The sequence below is a fragment of the Micropterus dolomieu genome, linkage group LG14 (genome assembly GCF_021292245.1).
Source record: "Micropterus dolomieu isolate WLL.071019.BEF.003 ecotype Adirondacks linkage group LG14, ASM2129224v1, whole genome shotgun sequence".
NCBI classification, from domain to species: Eukaryota; Metazoa; Chordata; class Actinopteri; order Centrarchiformes; family Centrarchidae; genus Micropterus; species Micropterus dolomieu.
Window position 1 is genome coordinate 15,030,580 of NC_060163.1, and position 25,493 is coordinate 15,056,072.

General features: G+C 38.9%; 2 protein-coding genes across 4 annotated transcripts in view; one reads left to right on the forward strand and one right to left on the reverse strand.

The window, feature by feature from the left end:
• Nucleotides 1-531: 531 nt before the first annotated feature.
• On the forward strand, nucleotides 532-21,274 carry LOC123982935 (nebulin-related anchoring protein). Its single transcript, XM_046068912.1, has 44 exons — nucleotides 532-814; nucleotides 990-1,074; nucleotides 1,669-1,763; nucleotides 1,945-2,032; nucleotides 3,404-3,502; nucleotides 3,961-4,068; nucleotides 4,228-4,335; nucleotides 4,519-4,623; nucleotides 5,003-5,110; nucleotides 5,193-5,300; nucleotides 5,587-5,694; nucleotides 6,135-6,251; nucleotides 7,049-7,153; nucleotides 7,398-7,505; nucleotides 7,823-7,927; nucleotides 8,124-8,222; nucleotides 8,369-8,473; nucleotides 8,598-8,705; nucleotides 8,811-8,918; nucleotides 9,044-9,241; nucleotides 9,321-9,425; nucleotides 9,531-9,629; nucleotides 9,712-9,816; nucleotides 10,586-10,693; nucleotides 10,894-11,051; nucleotides 11,886-12,039; nucleotides 12,180-12,284; nucleotides 13,241-13,339; nucleotides 13,647-13,751; nucleotides 13,887-13,994; nucleotides 14,547-14,660; nucleotides 14,766-14,963; nucleotides 15,317-15,421; nucleotides 15,670-15,768; nucleotides 15,920-16,024; nucleotides 16,135-16,242; nucleotides 16,335-16,646; nucleotides 16,744-16,848; nucleotides 17,564-17,662; nucleotides 17,824-17,928; nucleotides 18,041-18,148; nucleotides 19,034-19,345; nucleotides 19,869-20,024; nucleotides 20,159-21,274. Exons 1-44 carry the CDS (start codon nucleotides 798-800, stop codon nucleotides 20,453-20,455), a joined length of 5,451 nt encoding a protein of 1,816 aa, XP_045924868.1. The 5' UTR covers nucleotides 532-797; the 3' UTR covers nucleotides 20,456-21,274.
• Nucleotides 21,275-24,364: 3,090 nt separating this feature from the next.
• LOC123982797 (dynamin binding protein) overlaps nucleotides 24,365-25,493 on the reverse strand; it is a 49,694-nt gene continuing 48,565 nt past the window's right edge. For all 3 annotated transcript variants that reach the window (XM_046068641.1, XM_046068640.1, XM_046068642.1), the window contains one exon: nucleotides 24,365-25,489. In XM_046068641.1, coding sequence (XP_045924597.1) covers nucleotides 25,304-25,489 — 186 coding nt within the window. In that variant the 3' untranslated portion in view covers nucleotides 24,365-25,303. The remainder of the gene's footprint in view (nucleotides 25,490-25,493) is intronic.

Consider the following 25,493-nt stretch of genomic DNA (forward strand, 5'->3'; position numbering starts at 1 on the left):
GATGGATATTGATGGAAAACATTACATTCACAAGTGCAAATGGTCAAAGAAGAAACCCCAATTACCACATTTTAAGATATAAATCAAACATTATATTGAAATGCTATTTGGTTTAAAGAATAGTAAAGCAATCAAAACAGTTAAAATATGGTAAGATTTAAATATTTTTCTTTAATGCCATTGTTACATGACACCCCTTTGTTTATAGTTGATCCCGTTGTATTATTCTGTCATTTCATTTTCACAAAAATCCTCTCTTACATTTAAAAGCCCTGCATTCAAAATGTGCAAAGTATTAATGTTTACTTCACTTTAAAGTGTAAAGGTGGGTTCATTTGAACTACATTATATACTACTATTAATAAATCGTACTTTTAGACTAATATTTTGTATTTATAATCTAAATGTAGTGGTGTAAAACGTACAATATTTGCCTCCATAATGTAATTTAATCGAAGTAGAAATAAGCATAAAATGTACCTCTAAATTGTACTTAAGTAGCCAACAATACTTGAGTAAAAGTATTTTGTACAATTTGCCACTGGTGTCAACATACTTACTGTAGCTGATGAAGATAAGTAAGACAAAGTAAAACTATTACACAGGGTATTACTCTTTTATCTCATTATGTCATGGCGAGATACCCAACACTGAACCAGCTGTCCAACTCTGGATCATTACACATGTATAGTGACATGTGAACTCTCTGTCTCTCTTTCTCTCTCTCTTTTCCTGCAGACAGACAGCTGGACTCAGCCAGTCCTCTAGCATGGTACATAGAAGGGGGTTGGTTCATCATGGGACCTGGTGTCAAGTAAGAGAGAGTTTCAAAGTTTGACAGTCACAGAGCTAAGTTTACCACCACCAGAGACGCACTATCACAACTGTCTGGGAGACACTGCCAGTTCCTCCACTGCCTGACTAACCTGACTCTTGTTTTTGGCTGACATTTCACGCTTGTTCACTTCTTCTGATAATTTTCCTTTCAGGAAAAGGCACGCATTCAACATGCAGTCCTGTGCCAGGTGTGGGTTCGTGGTCTACCCAGCTGAGAAGATCAACTGCATTGACCAGGTAACACAAAATTATTGTGATTTATTATATTTCTCAATCAACCTCCTACATAACATATTTGTCAAAGTGTAAATTTGTAGGTGATATTTGAGGCATTTGCAGATGTTTTGTGATAACAACAAAGATTTACTGCAGAAAAACACAAACAAGCTAAATATGGCACCATTTAATCTATTCCAAGTATGTCTTTACATCAAATACACATGTAACAGTGTGCAAAGAGGCACATTTGCCAGTTACAGTACAAAAAGTGTATGTAAAATGACATAATATTCTATAATATGAAATTTTATGAACTAGCTTGTGAGACAGAAAACAAGAGGTGTACATTTTAACAGTCACATAAAATCTATATTTAAGAACAAGTCAGCGAGTCCATTTGGGACATCATGCTGTGATTGCTGCCGTTATTTTTGGCCTTGTTCAATAAAAGCTATCTTATTAACTTGATGTTATCTATCAGAGATTGCCTGTCCAACAACAATTTTCTGTCTTCACATGATAAACTAGATCAAAGTCGTGTTTCCGAATTTAGGGATTAGAATTCAGTTTTAAGGACCCTGTAAAATAACGGGAATTGTCTTTTTCTCTCAGAACTGGCACAAAGCATGTTTTCACTGTGACGTATGTAAGATGGTGCTCACTGCCAATAACTTTGTCAGCCACAAGAAGAGGCCATACTGCTCCGTGTAAGTACCAGGCTCCAGTAACACCTGATGATGTAACTTAGTATTTAAGCAAAATCCCCAAAACAGATTGAAAATCTATTTTTAGGGGTAATTTTGGTGTAAAAATAGACCACTTTTTCAATTTGTTTCCATCAAAATTGGTAATTAAAATGATGGCTTTTTTTATATCCCATCCCTTCAGACACAATCCAAGAAACAACACATTCACAAGTGTCTACGAGACCCCTGTCAACATCAATGCAAAAAAGCAAAGCAAGGCGAGCAGTGAGGTAAGATGATGTCACTTGCAAAAACACACAAGCAGCAACGTGAGACAAAATATTTTGGCCTTGATCTGAGTCAAGAGGAATTGTTTACAGGCTGACATAAGTCACAGTCTATGCCATGAGTGAAATGGCCATTTATCATTGTCTAGACTTACGGTGGATATTTCTATTCATAGTCATTGTGTTAGTTTAGAACATTGTGTTATATAAAGTGATTGATGCAGGTATTACAATTGAATTTAAAAGACTTAAATTTGTCAATTGTATGTTATTCTTGTTTAGTACAACAATATTTTTGCATGGGCAAAAATATTTGTGTTTTAAAATCCCCAAAATGTAGTTGGAAATGGACATTCTGCTTTTAAATTTATCACTCAAGATCACACAAAACCACTGGTAGCCTCACAGGTTGCACAGATCTATTAACTTTAAACACACAAACAGTCAGAAAGCTCAAGATCTGACCCTAAGCAGATGTATCCATTACTGTCAGATAAAAAAGGTCTTGTTCCCTCTTTTGTGGGTGGAAGAGAGAGTGGTGGATGGCTGCTGTGAGCCCACGGTGATGGCAGCGTTGTGGAATGGAGAGTGCGGCTTGGGTTATTTCTGTTCCCATGACAGAGGCGAGACACCCCCTCTGCTTAGCCCACTTTATGCTTCAGGGGGCTAAAATTATACGTCAAGAAAATCAGCCTCACATCCCTTCCTATCCTCTGTCCTGCCACCTGTTCCTGTCTGTCTGTGTCTGTCTCTGTCTACGAGTTCTTGCAATGCTTATATTAGCAGTAGGCTACCAAGCTTATTAGCTACTGCTATATTTCCCTAGAAGGCCTTTAGACCTAACTTCTAGATATTTGATATAAGGGCTTGTTTTCAGTAACTTTTTAAATTTTGGCTCATACTTACCTTACCACCCTGAGTTTTGATAGAAAGTAGTTTTTGTTAGCCCTTAATCAATGATGCTCCATGGAAGTCACTCGTCAGTGACAGCACAGCTATTCTAATATTAGTTTTGAACATTTTTACTGCTTAAGATCTTTTGCGAACAGCTCAGAGTTTCACCACTCAGTGCTCCATTCTGGACCTTTCTTGATTGGAACATCTCATCTATTAATAACAGCACACTAATATTATCCCTTCATCATTAAGCATGCGAGCTGAGGTTGTCTGGTTTGAAGTTGACAAAATAAGAATAGACTGATGTTTGCCTATATGGATCTGAGGTTGGGGTAATATCAGTCAGGGCTGACCGTTTTTTTTTCTTGATTCATGCATCAAACTACTAAAGTGGGTGTTGTAAACATATGTGTAGTGTGCGCACGTGCAGATGTGTTCTGGCCTTGGCTTAACGCTTTCGTCTATATGCACCTGTAGCTGAAGTATCGCGAAGATGGCGAGCGCTTTATGTCCTCCTTCCACCAAGACATGAGGTCCATGGAGAAGGCTCGACTAGACAATCATATGACCAGCCAGGTGAGCTCCCAGTAGAGCAACTGGCCTTTACATCCAGTTAAAGGGAGTTCCAGTCCAAATTCTAATGTTTCCATAAATATGTTGTTGTTTTGCATATCTTTAATGTATAAAGCAACACTCCACATAAGTAAAATTGTGCAGACATTCCAGATCTTACTCCAAAAAAATCTATATTGAGATGAGTAGTCAGGTAACTTATTTTTCTAGGCTGTCACTGTTAATGTATTAAACCTCATCGTCTCTGTTCTATTAGGTGTAGGATGTGAAGTTGCTCAGATGTTTTATTTGTGCCATGCAGAATACTTATTTGCACTGTATTAAATTTCCACATCACTTTACAGAGGCTAAGTAAAGCAGAGAAGAGGTATTTAACAAGGTCCAACAGGCATGAAAGGTGCGTCGTGACCTGTCCTGTGAATGGTTGGAAATGATCAGGTTTGTCTTCCATATCCAAACAGGCCTTTCAGTCTCAGTCTGAGTTTTCACAGCAGCAGACATGGCACTCAGGCATGGTGACCAAGCAGGAGACGGTGACAATGTCTCAGGCCCAGAAGACCATGAGTGATGTGAGTGGACACCACTCAATTATTTACACAACTTTAAATAAAGTGGTACTGTTTCTAGTGTAGATTGTGTAAATAGCTTATATAAAAATTAAATTGAATCTCTCTATTTTGCATTAGTATTGGTAAAATGCCCTGATTGATTTTGTGCTTATTTGACAGGTTAAGTACATGGAGGAGTATGAGCAGTCAAAAGGAAAAGGCAGCTTCCCTGCCATGATCACCCCAGGTTACCAGATTGCTAAACAAGCCAGTACTTTGGCCAGTAACGTAAGTGTTTATACTTTTTTTTTTCTTGTACCTTTCTGGACAAGACAGACAACCAAAATTTAAACTGTCCTAAGTCCCACAGCCAATTTCCTTTAAGTGGATATGTGTTTCTGCCAGTGGTTGATGTGACTTTATTGCAAATCCAAGTAGCCAAAGAAAGCTAATTATTTTCTTTCTTTTTAGCTGGAATATAAAAAAGGACACGAGGAGAGAGTTTCAAAGTACACCACATTTGTTGACCCCCCAGAGGTGCTTCTGGCCAAGAAACAAGGACAAATTGTCAGCGATGTAAGCTTTTTACTAAGCCTTTCATGATGACTTTGTACGGAGCCCCTAAGGGGACATTTCCCCACCCCACCATAAAATCATGTTTCTCGTGCTCACAAGATACTATCTGTTGCTCACGTGAAAGTATCAGGAGACACAAGATACTATCTGGTGCTCACGACAAAGTATCAGGTGCGCCCAAGATACTATCTGGTGCTCACAAGATACTAGCTGGTGCTCATGAGAAAGTATTTGATGAGCATGAGATACTTCTTGGTGTGCACGAAAAATTTTATTTTTTTTATTCAGTTTGCACATGTCCCCTTAGGGGCAGGAGTATGTTTTATTTCATTTAAACAGACATTACTGTGTGCCTGAATCATTGTGTTTCTTCCTCCAGTATGCCTATACAGAAGAGTATGAGCAGCAGAAAGGTAAAGGTAGTTTTCCTGCACATATTACACCTGGATACAAGATGTCAAAGAAGGCCAGTGAGCAGGCCAGTGATGTAAGTAGATGATATAAAATGTATGCATATGTATACAAACACTGTTGCAGACCCCTTGTTAATGGTTCCTATTTCCCACCAGATAAAGTATCGTCAAATGTACGAACAGGAGATGAAGGGTAAAGCCAGTACTGAGGCAGCAGTAGCTGAAGCTGTTCACGCCGGAGAAAATGCAGAGAACTTCAGCCAGGTAAGGAGTGTAGTCCCACTGTTTTACACGAAAGAGGATACAGTATTTGTATTTTAAACTCTAGGTCACCTGGACACATCCTTTCATTTTTAGGATTTTCATAGTTTGGGATTCAGACCCAGGATGATGCATTAACAAGGCTGACGCCTTAGCCCATATGATTTCATTTCAACACACAAAAAGCTTTTAGAAAATAGTGTATAGCACTTTATGAACTATTTACATTACACCTGTATTTTTGGTATTACAAGTGAATTGACTTAAACAAGTTACCCTCTGCTTGCAGACTGCCTATACTGAGGAGTATGAGCAGCAACGAGGCAAAGGAAGTTTCCCTGCCATGATCACTCCTGGTTATTATCTTGCGAAGAAGGCTCAGGAAAATGCTAGTGACGTGAGTATCAACGTGACAGCATCTTTGCTTTCCAAGGCAAACCATTAATGCAGATAAACACTTTTTGATGAACACACAGTTTAGATCCTAATTATACTACATCTTGGGTCTAACAATAAAAAAGTTGTAAGGTCTGTCTGTCTGTTGTGCAGTTAAAAAGGGAGCCTGTGACAGTTGTGTAACCATGTGAACTGGTTGTAGCATGTAAGAGCTTCAGCTTGATCTATCGTCTGTCATCACTGAGACAGAATAGATGAGGGACTACAGTGAGTGAGCCTCCCCATGTTGTCATTCTTAAAACTCTCCACCCTGGCTAAATTAGACTGTGTGTGTATGTGTATGTATGTGTGTGCGCGCCCCTAATCTCCTGATCCTACAAAAATACATCATGTTGTCCTCCTATATGTGCTAAATCATCAATCACTTTCATCCCCTTGCAGCTAAAATACAGGAAGGACTTAAACAAGATGAAGGGCACCTCACACTTCCATAGTCTGACATCCGAGGACAATCTGGCCCTAAAGAACGCCCGAAAGATCAACAAGATTGTCAGTGAGGTGAGCTTGTGCGCGACTGTCAGCCTCTCAAGGCAAACACAAACAAGACATTTGTCTTATTTCTAGCTTTATCCAACAAGCTGCTTTTTATATATTTCGTTAAATCTCCCCTAAAGTCTATGACAAAACTTACCCAGATAAAAATGTTGCTGCTCTGTGTGTGTTTTCAGAGCGTGAAATATTGGGCACACTGTGTCCAGGTGTAGCAAACATGAAGCCGCACAACGTACATTTCTGGCATCTCTGACATGCCAGTCCGGTGGGGTTACAGCTCACCTCCGAGGCCTTGGGACATCCCGTCAAACTAATATTTCCTTACACAGGGACACAGTGCTTTACAGTTGAGGAACTATTCTGAGCCTGGGGAATATGACATACACATGTTAGCTATTAACATATATTCTGAGTCTTATCTTCTAATATAAACCTCACTAAGACATTATTCAACAACAATAGTTTTTACTTGCCTGTGAACAACGTTGTGATTTAGCTTGGACGTTTAAAAGGTAACAAAAATGTGGTAATGTAGTGGTAGAGGGACTCACAAGTTTAATGATGCAATGCTGTCAGTTCTGAGCTCAGTAAGGCATGTTTAGGATTAAATGTGTTCGTCTCTGTGCCTCTTCAGTTATGATGGAGTGCGAGTGATGGTGACTGATTAGTGGCAGGCACTTTATATTTAGCACATAACATGGTGTCACAAAAGGTTCAGATCTGAGTGTTCAACAACCTCAAAAGGAGTTTACAATGAAAAACAGACAAAGCAGCTGCTTTCATTTTTCACATTTTCTAAACAGGTGGAGTATAGGAAGGACTTGGAGAACACCAAAGGTCACAGCATCAATTTCTGTGAAACACCACAGTTTCAAAATGCTGCTAAAGTTGCCAAGTTCACAAGTGATGTAAGTTTGACACACCATGTCATACATTTCATTCAACATCATTTCTTTCTAGTTATTTTATTTATAAATGTACAAATTATAAATAGCTGTGACCCCTTGTTGTCAAAATATTATTATATTACTATATAAAATGACATATGTTACTTTACTGTGTATGTCATGAGTGCAAACGTATGAAAGTTATGGTTATATTAGAGAGTCCTGCATAATGTTTTTTTTTTATATTTTTCTACATTTTTAAAAGAACAAGTACAAAGAGAAGTACACGAGCAATATGAAGGGCCACTATGAAGATTCAGGAATCGATAAGAAGACCATGCATGCCATGAAAGCCAGGAAACTAGCTAGTGATGTAAGTCTTGTTTTTCACCGACTTTTCTTTCATGGATGTTAAATTGCAATCAATAGATTTGTGCAAATAATTAACATCCTAAATGGGCTTTGTGTAGATATAGTTTTGCCTTTGGGCTATTTTGACGTTTAGGATTTTAAATGGGTGTTCTTTCAAAAAAACATGGAAATGACCAGCATTATATTTATTATATCATCTATTGACAAATGTTTACTTTCAATTATGGTTTTTGAGGATTCATTTGTTACTACTAACAATAGTAATCACTATTTATTATATAATAGTCATCACTGACATAGCCTTCTTGAAAATTTCAGATTTCATATAAACAAGGCTGTGAACAGGAGCAGGGTGAATACAACTACCCAGCCACCCTAACACCAGGCTACCAAAGCCAAAGGAAACTGGACCCGCTGAAAGATGTGAGTTCTTTCAAATTGAATCCAAGCCTTAATTGTCTTTTTTTTAACAGTACTAAGTCAATATATTTGCAAATTACATTAGAAATTACAACAAAAACATTATGATTGTAAAAATATTTTCCCCAGTAGGTGGATCATCTTGTGTGATCTATTAATTATTCGTTAAAAAAAAACATTGTCTCTTATATGACTGCAGAAGAACTACAGGCAGCACATTGACCAGGTCAAGTACAGTCCAGTGACAGACACACCTGAGATTGTTTTAGCTAGGAAAAACGCTCAGCTTGTCAGCAAGGTAAGTGAACTACATAAAGACAACATACTCTACCAAAGATCAGTAATGATTTAAACCAGCTTTATCAGCACCTTTCAGCCACAGACTGTCCTGTACTGAGGACTGAGCTAACTCTAGAGATTGAATGTGTTTCATGTGTCTTTCAGCAAAATTACAAAGCAGACTATGAAAAGACCAAACATCAGTACACACTATCCCAGGACCTGCCCCAAATCAAACATGCCAAAGCCAATGCTGCCTTGTGCAGTGACGTATGTTATCATACAGATATTTTCTCTCATATGCATGAACACATCCAAGCTCATTCACATGGTCACAGAAAAATCTTCTCAATCTTCAAAGAGATAATGTGATCATTTGAATTTATCACTCCAGATTAAATATAAGGAGGAGTGGGAGAAAACCAAGTCTAAAGCCTGCGACATTGGCGTGGACGACCTGAGTGTCAAAGCAGCTAAGGCTTCCCGTGACCTTGCCAGTGATGTAAGTAAACACGCACTCTTCTGAGACAGAGCTAATGTCTGAGCAACAACCTAAGTGGGTTTAATCAAATATGATTAACTCTTAACTATGATTAATGTGTTTCAGATTAAATACAAAGAGACCTACATGAAGGACAAGGAAAAGGCAGTGGGGTTCAACATGAGTGACTGCAAGACTCTGCACTCTCTTCAAGTAGCCAAGATGAGCAGTGATGTAAGCAGAAGGCATTTTATAAGTATCACCACAGCATATTTCTGATTCAAACAGCACACTCGCACATACTTTATACACAGTCATACACTCAAAATGAACCCTTTTTTAAATTGCTACCACTTCAGATTGAGTACAAAAAGGGCTCCAAAGAGAGCCAGGCCCAGTACAGCCTTCCTCTGGACATGATCAACCTGAGCCATGCCAAAAAGGCTCAGGCCCTTGCAAGTGACCTGGAATATCGCACAAAGCTGCACGACTACACCGTCATGCCTGATGACATCAAGGTCCAGCAGGCCAAAAAGGCTTATTCCCTGCAAAGCGAGGTGAGAGATGAGAGAAAGGGGTGATCCTAGTGACCTAGTTTTAAATGTTCCCATAGTTAATGTTTTTGTTGCACCACAGAACAAGTATCGTTCAGACCTGAACTGGATGAAAGGAGTGGGCTGGGAGACTGAAGGATGTATGAACATTGCCCAGGCCAAGAAAGCTGGAGACATGCTTAGTGATGTCAGTACAATTATGTGTTTTTTTGTGCATATTTGTGTTTGTTAATAAACTATACAAGAGTGTAAGGCACACTGTTTATCTACTGTATGCCCCTTTTTCTCACAGACTAAATACCGTCAGAAGGCAGACAGCATCAGGTTCACCCACGTGGCGGACGATCTCTCCATCAAACACGCCAAGAAGAGCCAGGAGCTGCAGAGCAACGTAAAGTGTCTTTACTTTAAAGCTGCAATCACATTCAATTAGTTACTGTCGCATCATATGCCTATCTGATACTGACTTTCAGCTGGCGTACAAAGCAGACACAGAGCAGATAATACACCAGTACACCATGACAAAAGATGAGCCCCTTTTCAGACAAGCAAAGGCTAACGCTGATCTTCTCAGTGGGGTAAGTTCAGTGAATTTCATTGCAATGAGCAGGATATATGAAAAAGATGGCATATACAAGAGTTAATAATGTATCATATCTTTATAGTTTAGCTTTATAGTATAACAATGTGAACGTGAATGATTATTAGAGGTAGATTCTGCTCCACCTTTGCGGTTCTGTTGACCTGTAATGAAGGCCATTCTTATGCAATATGTCATGTGTCCAAAGCCTTACTGACATAATGCACTTTAGCTGTTTAATTGGCACTAGACCCACGCAATCTTTAACATAAAAATCTTATTCATGGTCAATTAACATAAATAGAAGTCCTTACAATCCCTGTACTAAAGAAGTACTGTGCAACTTTACATTCTGTTTGCAGACAAGGTCTGTGTGTTGTATCTTTAAAACAAGTTGAGAAAATGTTTTACCTCCTATTACAAAAAAACACTGGGGAATCATCCAGAAAGGACAGGAACAAAACAATACTCTAGATTACTATATATTAATTTATATCCTTCGATTTTCTGATAAATCTTCCTGAAAACCAACTTACATGCAACTTTAAAAGCTGAGGAAAATTTTAGAATCCTTCCTTACATTACATTTATATCCCCATTTCTCTTCCTGTTTCATCCTTACATGTAGGGTTTTTTTTATAATCAAGTAGAAATGACTAATTACACCTATTTCTGAAATATTATTTAATGGAGAAGATTCACTATTTCTGACCTTTTTTCTTTACAAATACAGGTTAACACAGATGTCCACTTTTGTGTTTTTTTAGAAAGTGTACAAGAGCAACTGGGAAAAGCAGAGGGAAAAGGGCTTCGAGCTGCGTTTGGACTCTCTCTCCATCCTCACTGCTAAAGCCAAAAGAGACCTGGCCAGTGATGTGAGTTATTATAAAAGCAGTATGCATTCTTTAGGTTGACCTGAGGAGAAAAGTAGTATTTTTCCCCAAGTGCAGTCATGTATAAATATTAACTTGAATATTAGCAGATTACCTGAAATTTGTAATATAATGTAATCAATTTAGACAAATTCATAGACATGGCATTTTGGTAAAACCACTCATATCTTGTCCCCTTGCAGGTGAAATACAAAGAGAACTATGAGAAAAACAAAGGCAAGGTGATCGGCATCAAGTCAGTCAGTGATGACTCTCAGATGGCCCACTCTGCTCGGGCCACCAAACTACAGAGTGACCAACACTACAAGAAGGACTATGAGGACACTAAGACCAAATACAGGTGAGGCTATTTATACTTGTCTCCAATCTTGGTTCTTCAGACCTAAATTTATCTGATATTGAATATCACACCTGAGACGCCAGGTGAATACAGTTCACTGTAGTTGCTGGTAAGATAAACAGCAGAATAAAATGCAGAATTTGCTGAACCTTTGATTTAAAGCTGGTTTAAAATGGAAGCAGACAAAAGTGTGGAGGTGCCGTTTCTATTACATTGTCCTCTTCAGCAAATAAGTAAAAGTTCATGTAAAATGCCCTTATCTGAATTACTTGAATTTTCTTTCTCTGCTGTAAGTGTCCTTGAGCCCTGGTGAAACAAGTGCAGATGTTTGCCTCAGAGGGGAACGTTGTGTCCATTGAGATGATTTAAGAGCTCTCAAATTCCTAAAGGATGTTTTCTAAAAGTGGTAATGGGTTATAATTCAACATTCAAAGTCATTTTTAGGTGTAAATGCTGACTAAAAAAACGTAATATATCTTTTTAAAACATAGATAGTTACATTCTATAGGTTAAATTTGCATTCTAAGCAAATTCATTAGCATTTAAAATCGCTGATATTGGGTCAAATAACTGGCTTTACTTTCATGACAGCAGTCATTTGAAAGGGTTACAAGCACTTTTTAACTAATAGATAAACAGATAAACAGCCCTTCACCTTTATAAAGTCCAAAGCATGATGAGGTGCTTTAGTATCCTTCTTTTTAAGTGGGAATGACCCCAATAACCAAAGAGCACAGCTTCAGCAAATACAGTACCACGCGAACTGGTCTTAAATCTTGTGTCACTTTGGAACAAAACTCTTAATTTACTGTATGAAACTAATCTCGTCCCCAGTGTTTCTCTGGATATGCTTAACATCAGCCATGCCAAGAAGGCTCAAGACTTGGCAACCGAGACCAATTACAGGACTTTCCTCCATGAGTATACCACTCTGCCAACTGACATGAATGTTGCCTGGGCTAAGAAGGCCTATGGACTGCAGAGCGATGTAAGTCTCGTTGTTAGACATCCAAATGACAACTTGTTTTAAAGTGAAAGTGATCTGCAGGACTATAGATGCAAGAATTTGGCATTTGAAATTGAAATCTGTGTGTGTGTGTGTGTGTGTGTGTGTGTGTCTGTATTTAGAAACAGTACAGGTCAGATCTGAACTGGATGAAGGGCGTCGGATGGGAGGGCTCAAAATCACTGGATGTCCAGCAGGCGAAGAAAGCCGGGGAGCTCGTCAGCGAGGTAATCTCCAATCTTCATCACCCAGAATGCATTGCTAAAATGGTTAGCAATATTAAATAAAAAGAGAAATGTCTACACTTGTGTAGTTAAATGCAAACCTACGGCAACAGTCTGTTTCCATCCTTCACCTTTATTAACATTTCCCTAATTTATGGTAACTATATTGGAACTCAAATGTAATTTAACCCAATTATAATACAGTGTTTAATTAACCATATTTAAGTGCGATTAATAGCTACAGATATGTAGGTAAATTAACACAGAGAGCATGAGAAAGTGATAAGCGTGATTGTGTAACATGTGACTGGAAAGCACATATCTAGGTTTTCCACTTACATCAGAATGTATTTAAAGAGGACCACTCCTGTTCTCCAGAAACTGGGTTAAGTATGTGGACTCCACATGGCTATAACAAGAGACCAGACTGATTGTAGTAACTGAAGCTGTCGCATATAAAAACGATTCAATTTGTATTGTCATAATTTTATTGTCATCCTTCTCATCACCAGACTCTTTTTATAAACATGTTTTATGTGTTTGCGTGTTTTGTGACACATCTAGTGCAGACTGGCAACACCAGACTATTCATAACCTCTTCACAAGCAACCACTTATTTTAAGGGTCATCCCAGTCAGGGTTACCAACATTAGATCATGAAATGACAGACTGCACTTAAATAGAACAGAGCCTTGAGTTCCTCCTGAACAGACTTAGACACACAGATATCTATCTACAGTATGTATCTACTGTGTATCTGTCCATCTTACAGAAAATGACCAATTTCCCTTTGTTTCATTTTTCCAGGTAGTTTATTTGCTGGTGCAATTGTTTGTAATAATATTGTGTTCTCTACTGGTCATCAAATGCACTTGCACCTGTTTTTATGGCTTCATTTCACTATGACAGTCTTTTGATATTCATCACTCTGGCATTTTTCTGTATTTTTTTTAATATAGAAAAAGTACCGTCAGCATGTGAGTGGTCTGAAGTTTACCAGTGTTGAAAACACTCCGGAGATGGTCCAGGCCAAACTCAGCAACAAACTGGCCATTGATGTAAGTCAAACTGTCATTTGTTCTTTCAATCATTTGTTTAGTGCATATGATACAATATGCAACTAAAATGCAGTAAATCGGATTATTTGTGGCGCTTATCAATATTACGATTCGTTACATCTTGCTAAAATGTATACCTGTGATTTTCTTATTTACTTACCTTTTGGCCAAACTTGTTTAACTACTGCACATATGGCCTCTACTGTAACTGCTGTAAATATGAGGGATATAAACAGACAGAGGGATATACTGGGTATCTGTAAAGGTAAATTGAATGATCAGTAATGTCCTGCTTTCTTCTTTACAGAGGCTGTACAAGGAGAAGGGTGAAAACATGAAGCACAACTACACACTCAGTGGAGAGTTGCCTGAGATGGTTCAGGCCAAGCTCAATGCTATGAACCTCAGTGAGGTAAAACCACACTCACAAGAAATGACATAGAGACACATGAAATCCAACAGCTAACTGACCATCCAGTCTGCAGCCTTTGTGCGTGAGATTTTCCAGATGAAACTGAGTGTGCGCCTCCGTTGTGTGCATTTTCAGAGCCGTTACAAGGAATCTTGGACTAAGATACGTGATGGCGGTTACAAGCTACGTCTGGATGCCATTCCTTTCCAGTCCGCCAAAGCATCTGCAGAGATCCTCAGCGATGTGAGCTTGCAACTTAAACTTCTTGTTATCATGTCATGTAATTTTCACTGTGGGCCTAAAAAAATATTTGTCTGCAAAGTTGCACTGCCATATTTCTGTACTAGACCACAACGGACAAATCACACACTCGCTCTAGAGAGGTCTTTTCGCTTTAATTGCGAGTTTCACGGCCGCCGTAGGTTCTCCTACACACTTGGAAGGGGACGTTGAGGCGAGGGGTATTCAGTTCGCTGCAATCTGCAACTACACCCCTAGATGCCACTCGTTTATGTGTGTAAACGCAAACAATACATGAAGACTGAAAGGGCTTAGGCTGAAGCAAAAGCGTATACATGCCTATCCTAAGTTCATATCAATTAAATCTACCCACCTTAAAGGAAAAGGAAATAAAAAAGCTAGATATACGTAAAGATACAAAGAACTTAATTATTCACATTTAAAACCATCAAAAATAGCATTGCACACACACGGATGCCTTGAGACATTTTATGCAGCATCTCACTGTACCCATTTTACTATAACATCTTGAAAGTCAATGATTTTTCATTTCAGCAAAAGTATAAAGAGGAATTTGAGAAGACCAAAGGGAGGATGATCGGACTGAAGGGACTGCAGGATGACATGAACATTGCTCACTCTGTCAATGCCAGCAAGCTACAGAGTGATGTAAGTGCTTATTAAGTGTAACTCAGCAGACAAAAATGAAACAAATTCAAATTATATATTACCTTACAAACACACTCTCTCCCTTGTCTGTTTGTGCCTCTCCAGATTAAGTACAAAAAGGACTCAGCGAAGGCGCTGTCAAAATTCCACCTGTCCATGGACATGCTAGAGGTCGCCCATGCTAAAAAGGCCCAGTCGCTGGTCAGTGATCAGGACTACAGGCTCACCCTGCATCAGTACACCTCACTGCCTGATGACATGAAGGTGCAGGCGGCCAAGAGAGCATACGCTCTACAGAGTGAGGTGAGTTGAGACAGCAGACCACTCCAGTCTCCCATAACAACTCTGTATTCAATTAAAAAGAAGAGTGCCACATAAATTTGTAAATTTACACTTTTTCAGCAAATGTTTCAATAACTGGTCAAAACATAAACATGCCATACAAACTTTCCAACATGTTTGAATCTAAGTGCTTCAACTTTTTAATACTTTAGTGTTTTAGCCAGCACTTACAATACAATACAAACAGTATTTCATATTAGTAAATTGATGCATACTTAGTCTAGTTTTAGAAACAGTTACACCGACTGGATGTTTGAAAGTTGAAAAAATTGTGTTGTTAAAACAATGTATTTTCATGTGTGTGTTTGTGACAGAGCGTGTATCGCTCTGATCTGAATTACCTGCGTGGTGCAGCCTGGATCGCCACTGGGGCACTGCAGATTGAAGGCTCCAAGAGGGCCACGGACCTCATCAGTGATGTAGGACATCTTCTAGGATATTTTCTTCTGGTTTTTTTATTTCTTTTTCAATTTGTTCTGAGTACATACGGTACTTAATACTGCCTACATGTGGGTCTAGATCCTAAAAAGTCTAATCTACATGTCTTGTGTGTTGATGTTAATTGTCATTTTTCTGGATTTTGTTAAGAAAACAAAACATTGACTTGATTTTCCTGAGTCTACAAAACACTTAACAGAGACCAACTTTGTTTTTCCTTCTTTAACAGAAAAAGTACCGTCAGCAGCCATACAACTTCAAACACACCTCTGTCGCTGACTCTCCAGACATCGTCCATGCCAAACTCAGTGGACAGATCACAAATGAAGTGAGATAATGAGCTTATTGTTTTAGACTTTCTATTTGTTTGATTTTTTATTTATATTAAGTTGAACATGTCAGATCTTGTTGTTTCAGTACTTCAAAGCTGCCATTTAGAAAGACTTCAAATTATAAACTGTGTTTTATCTCTCTCCCAGCGTTTGTACAAAGAGAAAGGGGTGAATGACCAGCATAACTACACTATGACAACTGAGAGACCAGAGATTACACAAGCAAAGATCAATGCAGCCAACTTTAGTGAGGTAGTGACCTGTGCACCATACAATATACTGTAAACATCTGTGACTTATTTTTTATAATTTGTGTTATTTTAAGATTAATAATATATTGGTTGGTTATCTGTCTGCTCCAGATCAAGTACAGAGAGTCCTGGCACACTCTGAGGGCTCAGGGCTACAAACTCACCATGCAGGACATCCCCTTCCAGGCTGCCAAGAGCTCCACAGGCATTGCCAGTGATGTAAGATCATACATTATTGCTGAATAAACACAAAAGTCAAAAATATCACTTTCATAAAGTGAACTAAAGCTATTACTTCTGTGTCTCTGCAGTACAACTATAAACACAACCACCTGCTGGAAAAAGGGAAGCACATTGGAATCAAAAGCGCCTTAGACGACCCGGGTCTGCTGCACTGCCGGCAGGCGAGCCGGCTGGCCAGTGATCAGGAGTACCGGAAGGACGCGCTGACGACCAACAGGCAATACCACCTCACGCAAGACATGATTCATCTGGTGACGGCCAAGAATGCCCAGGCCCTCGCCAGCGAACAGGACTACAGGAAGAGACTGCATGAGTACACAGTGCTTCCCGATGATATGAAGGTCAAGTGGGCCAAAACGGCTTACAACCTGCAGAGTGAGGTAAGAGGTGTGGATGAGGAATAGATGGGAGGAGAGAAAAAGGGACATTACTAATGTGTTTCAACTTGGCTGACACAGTTTACTGCCTTATGTCTAGAAACTCTACAAAGCAGACTTAAATTTCATGAAAGGAGTGGCCTGGGACGGTGTGGGTGCTCCTCAACTGGAGTCAGCTAAGAAGGCTGGAGAACTTATAAGTGATGTGAGTACAAATGGTGTTTGTTAAAATACATGTTAGCACCTACAGTGCTGTAGCCACGATTTTGGCTACACACCTCCCCCAACACACGCCCTCATAGTATTATGACCAACAAGCAAACATTTTTATATCTTTACATTAAGGTCCAAGTGCTATTTCAAAGCCTTTGACTGCCGGCTATAAAATTCTGGGCAAGACTGCTGAAACCTTTTCTTATTTATTGTTTTGTTGTTCTGAAAGTTGTCAAATTAAAAGCTTATTGAATTTGTAAATAGTGTAATAAGCTCATAAAATACCCATCATGTGTATGTTTTTAATTAAACTCCCTATCGGCTGCTAAATATATCACATATATTCACATATGAAATCGCTTTTACAAAATATTGTTTTAGGTTTTGTGTTTGAAAACAAAAAAAAATCTATCTAGTGTCTTTTATGTTTGTTTTATTGTTTTGTATTTGCCTTTAAAGTCAATGTAGCATTAGTGTTGCTATAAAAAAAAAAAGTGTAAAAAGTTAAACAAAAGAATCTTTCTCCCGTAATATTTTTTTTTTTATTTTGGTACCCAAATGTAATGTATTACTTTAATTTTTCACTGACCATATCCTTTCTTTCAAGGCAGGTATACTAAATTTAGCCTATAATACATTTCATTTTAAACATGACCAAACATTTGTATTTCCTACTTTTAAATTTTGTGTGGTCTTCCTTCATGCAGAAGAAGTATCGTCAGCTGCCAGACAGCCTCAGGTTCACCTCAGTGGCTGACTCTCCTGATATTGTCCACGCTAAGACGAGCTATCAACAATGCAGTGAGGTGGGCAGAAAAGATGAACATGCTTAAGAAATAATTCAAAATCTCATTCTAATTTAAGGAACTTCTGTTGTTCTAACTGTAAAATCCTAAAATGAAACCCTGTGAATGTTGTGGACTGCTAATGACAATGTTGATATTTTGTTTCTATCTTTACACTTCAGAGGCTGTACAAATCTGGAAAGAATAATGACATGCATAAGTACACTTTACACCCAGATGATCCAGACTTTGTCAGAGCCAAGATGAATGCCCAGCAGATAAGCGATGTAAGGCACTCCTCAGACACCTCCCACAATCCTAAATACAAGCAAAGGATTTGAAATCCATGTGGAAAGATGCCAAAATCACATTGTGAAATTTTTATCTTTTCCCATGAAGAAAGTTTATAAGGCATCTGGGGAGCAGGTGAAGACATTGGGCTATGACCTGAGGCTGGATGCTATTCCCTTCCAAACTGCCAAGGCCTCCAGAGAAATTGCCAGTGATGTGAGTTCATGTGATAATTCAGTTTGTCCCTTCAGTTGAAACACTTTATATGCACCTTTTATTTTGTTTAATCCATCATAATGAGGGGACAAAACAGGACCAAAAATTATTTACTATCATGAATATAGCCAGGGCCGGCCCTGACAGTGTTGGAGCCCTAGGCGAGATTTGAAATTTGGCCCAGTCCACCACACACTTCTCAATCCTCGGGAATTGTTAAAAAAAATTCAGCAGGCAAACTCACAATTTTAGTATAAACAGCCAAGTCAATAATCATGGTCCATAATGAAGAAGTGTGATCAGCTTCCACATAGCCTTGTCAGCCTCCACATCATAGCCTAACCTGGGAGACCAAACCTAGCTTAGAGCACTGGTTTATTTACAATGGTGGAGGGCACAAATGAAGAGGAAGATCTGGGGGTCCTCCCCCAGGAAATTTTGAGCATTAAAGACTTAATTTCATGCATTCTGGTGAATATTTCTGCACCAATTTATGGTTAATCTTCATTTGTATAAAGGGAAACACCATATTCAAAATATTACAATTTAATAGAATATAGTGCAGTAACACTTTCAGGCATTCTGCAGCTATTGCTTTAAATATGTTTTCTCCCGTAGATCAGCTTTTCTAATTTAATAAAGTCCCTGCTGAGTCAATACACATGCTTATTAGCCTTCCCTCCTTTTTTGAGTCTCTGTTTGGGGAAATAAACTCATTAATAGGCCTACATGGGACCTTTTCACTTCAATGATAAATTAATTCATTTTAATTCAGTTAGAAACTCCTAGACTTTTATAGCTCCTGTGTTTCAGCTTTATTGGCTTACAGTATATACTGTAAAAGGCATCTGAAAAGTGAAAACTGTCCCTTTTTCCCTCCCACAGTTCCGCTACAAGGAGTCCCACCTGAAGGAGAAGGGCCAGCAGGTGGGGCTGCGCTGTGTGGAGGACGACCCCAAGATGGTGCACTCTCTAGCAGCCAGCAAACTTCAGAGCAACCTGGAGTATAAACGCCAGTCGAAGGATGAGCGGGGCCACTACAAAATCCATGCCGACCAACCTGAGTTCCTGCAGGCCAAAAAGAGTCAGGCGCAGGCTAGCAACCTCACCTACCGCCACAAGCTCCACGACTACACCTGTGACCCTGAGCAGCTCAATGTCAAGCATGCTAAGCAGGCCTACAAGCTGCAGAGTGATGTAAGTCATACAGTGATTTAAAGGCTTTTCTTTATGGTAATTTCATTAATTATATATTTCTTTGAGCTAAAAGGAAAGGAAACATTGGACAGAAATACGACTCCATGGTGAATGCTAATGTTGCTCTATATCAAATAGGCACTTTTTTGTTTGCTGGATGTCAAACCTGGGGAAGGGTAGTATTCAAATGTAGAAATATTGCATTACTGCTCGGCTTTTGGGACTCAGGGCATGACATGTTGGAGGAATGTGTGTGTGGACACCCCCACATGTAAAATCAGTGGAAGTGCTTACATTTACTATACATTGCAAAAGTTGCATGAAATGTTTTGACAGTATAATGCCCATTTAATTTAAAATGTAAAAAGGTATAAGAAAATGTAAGAAAAGTGTTCATTTTTTTGATCACTTTAATTTGGAATATGGTGAGACAATAACACCACCTAGTGTTTGTCTTTTAGGCCCACATTTGATTCCTACAGTGTCAATACACAACTCCAATTGTTGCTCCGTTTTGTTGCAGGTGAACTACAAGTCAGACCTGAACTGGATGAAAGGAGCGGGCTGGACCCCTCCCGGCTCCCACAAGGCCGAGCTCGCCCGTCGGGCTGCAGAGCTGGGGCTGGCCGAGGGAGTCAGCACTGATGAGGCTATTGCAAAGTATCAGCACATGATGATGGTGAGGGAACGTGGAAGATGAAGTGTAGTCATTACCTACAGACAAACTTTTTGTATATGGGACAAACAGTTCATATACAATATATTGGGCAGGGTCTTTTAAAAATAATAACTTTTCCCACGTGCTCCTTTCAGCTGCATCACCAGCAGCAAATGGAGCAGCAGCAGCAGCAGCAGCAGCAGCAACAGCAGACTTCAGAGGATGTGGAGACCACTGAGGTGATTCAACAAGGCGTCAACATGGACGCCATGGAGGTCCTTCATGTCAAAAGGAAGAAGACCTCCCAGACTGTCCAGAAAAGGTCCACCACCACCACAACCTCCTTCAAATCCATGGAGAAGAAGTCCAGCACCACCTCCTCATCGGCTGCCCTCCAGAACACAGTAAAGACGTCCACGTCTAGTAAAGCTGCTGCGATAAAAGATGCATAGATCAGAGGCGTTTTTATAGATGATAGTGTTTAGAGAACGTTAGAAACGGCCACTTTCAGAAAGTGCGATATTAACTTTTACTGAGTGGATTACTTTACCAGTGGTATTTGTGGTATCTACTTTGATGAAATGACTGTTGTGACTCTGATGACACACCAATGTCAAACAGAGCTACTATAGGTGCAACAATGAACTGTAAAATGTAGTTAAGATGATTACCAAGGGGATTAAGCATGTTGAATCAGGACAGGACTTGTCAAGTTAGTTTAAAGGATCGTGTGTAGTGAGCAAAAGAAGCTTTACTTTCAGATTGAATCCATGGTACTTTTGACTTTTATTTTTAAACCTTGTGAAAGGGTTAAATTGCCTCTAAAGGACCATGTTCAACACCAGTTCAAGCAAAAACATAAACAATTCTATTAAATTACTAAACTATCAAATGGAACGTTTGTATTGTAAGTGTGTTTAAACGATATGAAGGTGGTGCAGAGATTGCTATATGGCCAGCACTGCAAAGGATTTCTGTTGTCATCATTTGTTTTTTTTAATCTTTAGAGAAGAACACATGCTGCAAATGAACAAAGCACAGACAAAGCCTTGTTGCAGTCATGCGAAACATGCAGTTGTTTTTTTTACGGGTTCTGCCATCTAGTGCACTTTGAGCTAGGCTCAGTGAGAAGGTGTAGGCCCACTGAAATGATGTGTGATCTACATTTTGTCTGGCAGGTTCAGCTTGCTAAGTTTGTATCGGTGCCCCTTTTAACTCAAAGCTGGGCTGGGAGTAAACGCTTGGTTTTATTGCAGATAAAATAAACCGTTTTTTTCAAGGCAAACTAAGCTGTCTGTTTTTCATCCCAAAATTTGAAAAACATGTTTCAACGCCACAGTAATTACTGAACTACTGTAATTCAGTTGACTAATGTTAGTTGATCTTGCTTTTGATCCAGCTGATGAATGTGTGGACGGTGGCATAGACAACAGGCTTGTTTTTAACACCACAGCCGTCGCCCCACCCCACCGGTGATATAGTGTGTGCCATTTTACTAACACACCTGAGTTGCCCTATAGAGTAAGAAAGAGCAAGTTAAGATTGTAATATTTTCTGTAAAGGGCCACTTAGGAAAAGGTTAATGCATATTACATGTGTTAAAAAACATTGTGAATCCAGTTGCATTATGGGAAATGGATCCTATAGGATCCAATGTTCTTGGAGCTTAACCCAAGCTGGAACTAAACGTTGGGACATCTCCTGGATCAATTTTGAGTCCCACAAATTTATGGAAATGCAGTACTCAATTATCTATTCAAAACAATGTGTTTGTATAATTTAAAAGGACTTTTTATAAATAGTTCATTACGTTTTTTAGTGGCTTCCCATCCACAGATCATCCCATTCCAGCTGGGAACATCTGGTCTGGTAAACACACTGTCTTCACAAAGCGGGTTTCCTTGGCACAATTAAGGGCCATAATCCAAATCTCTATAATATAATATCATAAACTATATTCCTAATGCATTATCAGAAAGGATAATGTGACATTCTGGGTGAAATAAACTAAATAAAACCAATATAAGAATTAATTGAAAGTTTGGTAATATAGTTTTACTATATACTGTGCATTGTGCACACTGTACATGTGTTGTATTACATCAGCTAATTTGTGATAGATGCTTGAAAAGATGTTTCACACTAGCTGAAATAATTAGACTGCTGCCAAATCACTATAATATTGTCTGTGGTCTATATAGGTTAAATGACATGTGTTTTGTTTGTTTAATAAATGTGACAATCCAATGTAGTTGTTAAGTGAACCAGGTGTGTCCCTGTTCTTATCATGAACAATTGCTTATATTACTGGGATGCTCTGGTCCAACTCTTCCTGTTTGTTTATGTTCACTCCTGCCAACGCCACTTGGAAATCAACATTAGAATGAAGAAAATGAATAAACTGGGAAATTGTATACAAACAAAATGCAAACCCTACATGCAGTGGGCCATTGTGAGGACCCAGTTGGATGTGATGAGCATCCCACCACAAAAGTGATGAAACTTCTAAGGTGAACCTTTGGGTGTGGTCTGCATGGACACCTGCCAGAGGTAGGCACCGGGGAAAGATTTGCTTCACACAAAAATCCTGCTAGTGCGAAAAGGCTGGGATATCCCACACTGGGAGAACTGGGCAGAGCCTGGCTTTGATGTGGGTGGAGTGGCTCATACACTCCTCCCACTTGAATTTCCACTACAATTTTACTGGACAGACAAACTGTCCCCCAAGAGAGTTAAATAAAGGTTAGGTGAGCGTGTCCATGTACAAATCCACATCAAACTGTGCTGAAACTGCTTCTGTGTACTAAAACAACACACGTACCAGAGCTTACATGCAGTGTGCAGCAGTGGGTACCCAGCAGGACTAGAGGAGGATGCCTCCACAGATGTGGCACCAGGGCTGATTGTCTCCATCAAGGTTCCTTTAAAACACACTTTAATACAAGTATTAAAAAGCTCAATACCACTACATATAAACATATATATTTAATTTATTTGCACAGCTCTTTAAAAAGTAATCAAAAGCACTTTACATAGGAAATAAGACAATACCAAGAAAATCCATGATAACAATAAGAGATTACTATAAACAGGTGAAGAAAAACCGCATAAAAACGAATGGGTTTTGAATGCGGTTTTGAAATTTGTAAGTGATGTGAAATATCTGAGGTGATTGGGGAGAGAGCTCCAGAGGGACAGGGAAGCAATGGACAGAGCCCTGTTTTGTATTTCACAACCTGGCCACCCAAAAGTTAATTTCATTGATGTATTTTAACAGCCTATTAGGCTAATTCTTCTGCAAAGCATTTTTAAAGATTTATTTATTAGGAACAAAGTTTTTTTGAGTTCCTCACGTGTACTGTATCCAACTATGAACAGAAACAGAAACATGGTTATGTCAACAGTTAACATATGCAATATTTACACAAGATGACTCCTCACCTGCAGTAATTGTGTGTTTTTGATTCAGGACACATTTACCAACTTCACATGTAATAGCCTCCATTCTGGCGGGGATTTGGCCTGCAGGGAGAAGCTGTGAACGTAGGATAGAAGATGTCCAGTGCAAAGGTCTCAATGTAATAGAACTTTTATGAGCCAATTACGATTGGCTAAACAAATTAGTAACATGATGCTTGCAAATCGAATTTTGTGGATCAGAGCTACAGTGTGTGTAATTTTTTATTTTTAAAAGCCTTTTCTTACTAGCACCAGGGGGCGCTAAAGTCACATCTTTTAAATTGAAAACTGAAAAAAAGGGCATGGAGCAAGTATGTAAGCTATACTCTATGATAGTATCATGCTCCAAGGATCATAATGCGTTTAACAAAATCTCTGAATGCATTAGCATCTGAATATTATAACTGAAGCTCTGACTTGATCTTATAAAATGTATTTTTCTGAAGAAAAAAAACCAGTAGTTTAGTGAAAATGAAATACAGTAGAAGAGTTCATAAAACATATTTGCTGGCATTCACATTTAACTACAATTTTTACATTAGTTTTTAAGATTGTATGTATTTGTCGCCATCTTCCAGGGAGCTGTTCTTTTTCTATCATATGTTGAAACAATGCATTAAAATGATCTTGCGCAGATATGCAATGTATCACAGTTGAACACCGTAATTTTTTATCATTATTGTTGTATGCTAAAACTGTTAAAAGTGTAGATTCATTTGCAAAGTCTATGTGGTGTTCAAGCACCGGTGAGAATTTCTGACATATCCTGACAACAGATCACACCATTGTGCAGCCTGTCATAAATAACCACGAAAATCTATAATATGTAACACTATGACACAGTACTAACACTGATCTTCTACGACGGAGAAAAAACAAACAAAAATATCTTCCAGGCACTGTTGTGATTTGTCAGCTGAGCTGTTTTTTATTCAAACTTTTTACTGTGGGAGCAATAGCATATTTTAATATACAGCACTATATATAATGTACATGGCCAGTATGTGGAGAAATCAGAGTTAAGATCAGACCCCAATCTCTCTCCCTTTTTGTTAACCTCCTCTTACAGGTAAAATGGGTCGTCACCTATTTGCACAGTGTCAACCCAGTTCACAAATGTATTCAGGTTACTGACAAGGGGAGTGCTTGTAAACCACATATTATATGCCATTCAGCTGTCCCAATTGCCCTTGATAATACTTCCTATTGTCCATATTTCTTTCATACAACACTTCAGATTCTTGTTGACAGCTCCACAGACACTTCAAAACTTGCAACCAGAGGATTATCATTATAAGTGCCTCAAACCTTTATTGTTGGAAAAGTATGGTGTAAATGCATCTATATTCATGCATCATTCTAGTGATGTAATAAACCACATGCAGAAAAAAAAGTAATTAACAATTACCACAGTGTTTAGGTCAGTCTGTCTGCATACCACTTGATGTTTGTTTAGAAGAACCAGTCTGAACCCAAAACATTCACATTTCCATTGAAATCTCCCAATGTGTTCTCTTAAATTCATTGTCTTCAGTCCTAGAGAATATGGCAAAATTCTGGAGCAATTCACAGGTTTTTCACTAGAAACAAGAGAGGGTAGGGTGCAATTTCCAGTAAGTAAAAATAATATAAAAAATCTATAAATATAGGCATATAATGCTAACTTTTAGCAGAGTCCGCAGCAATAGTCATTCCATCTCACTATCAAACTTCATGACAACAGTTCAAAAATAAGTCACAGCGTGTCCAGATGCCTGTCTTTTTGTTCTGTCTACTCTGCGGAGTGAGCCGACTTAGGGTGGAAGATCAGTCTCAGGTATCGTCCACATCATCGAACCTGTTCATGTATATTCTGATTTGCGGATGTAGTTGGAAGGTACGTAGCCTCGCCGGCCTCCTGCCTCTCCCAGCCACCAGTCTCTGTTGCCGTTCATGTCCTGGAACTCCAGAATCCGCAGCCGCTCATTGGCTGAGATGCTCAGTTCATTGGCACAACGGGCATCGAAGGAGTAGAGCGCGTAGTAAATCTAA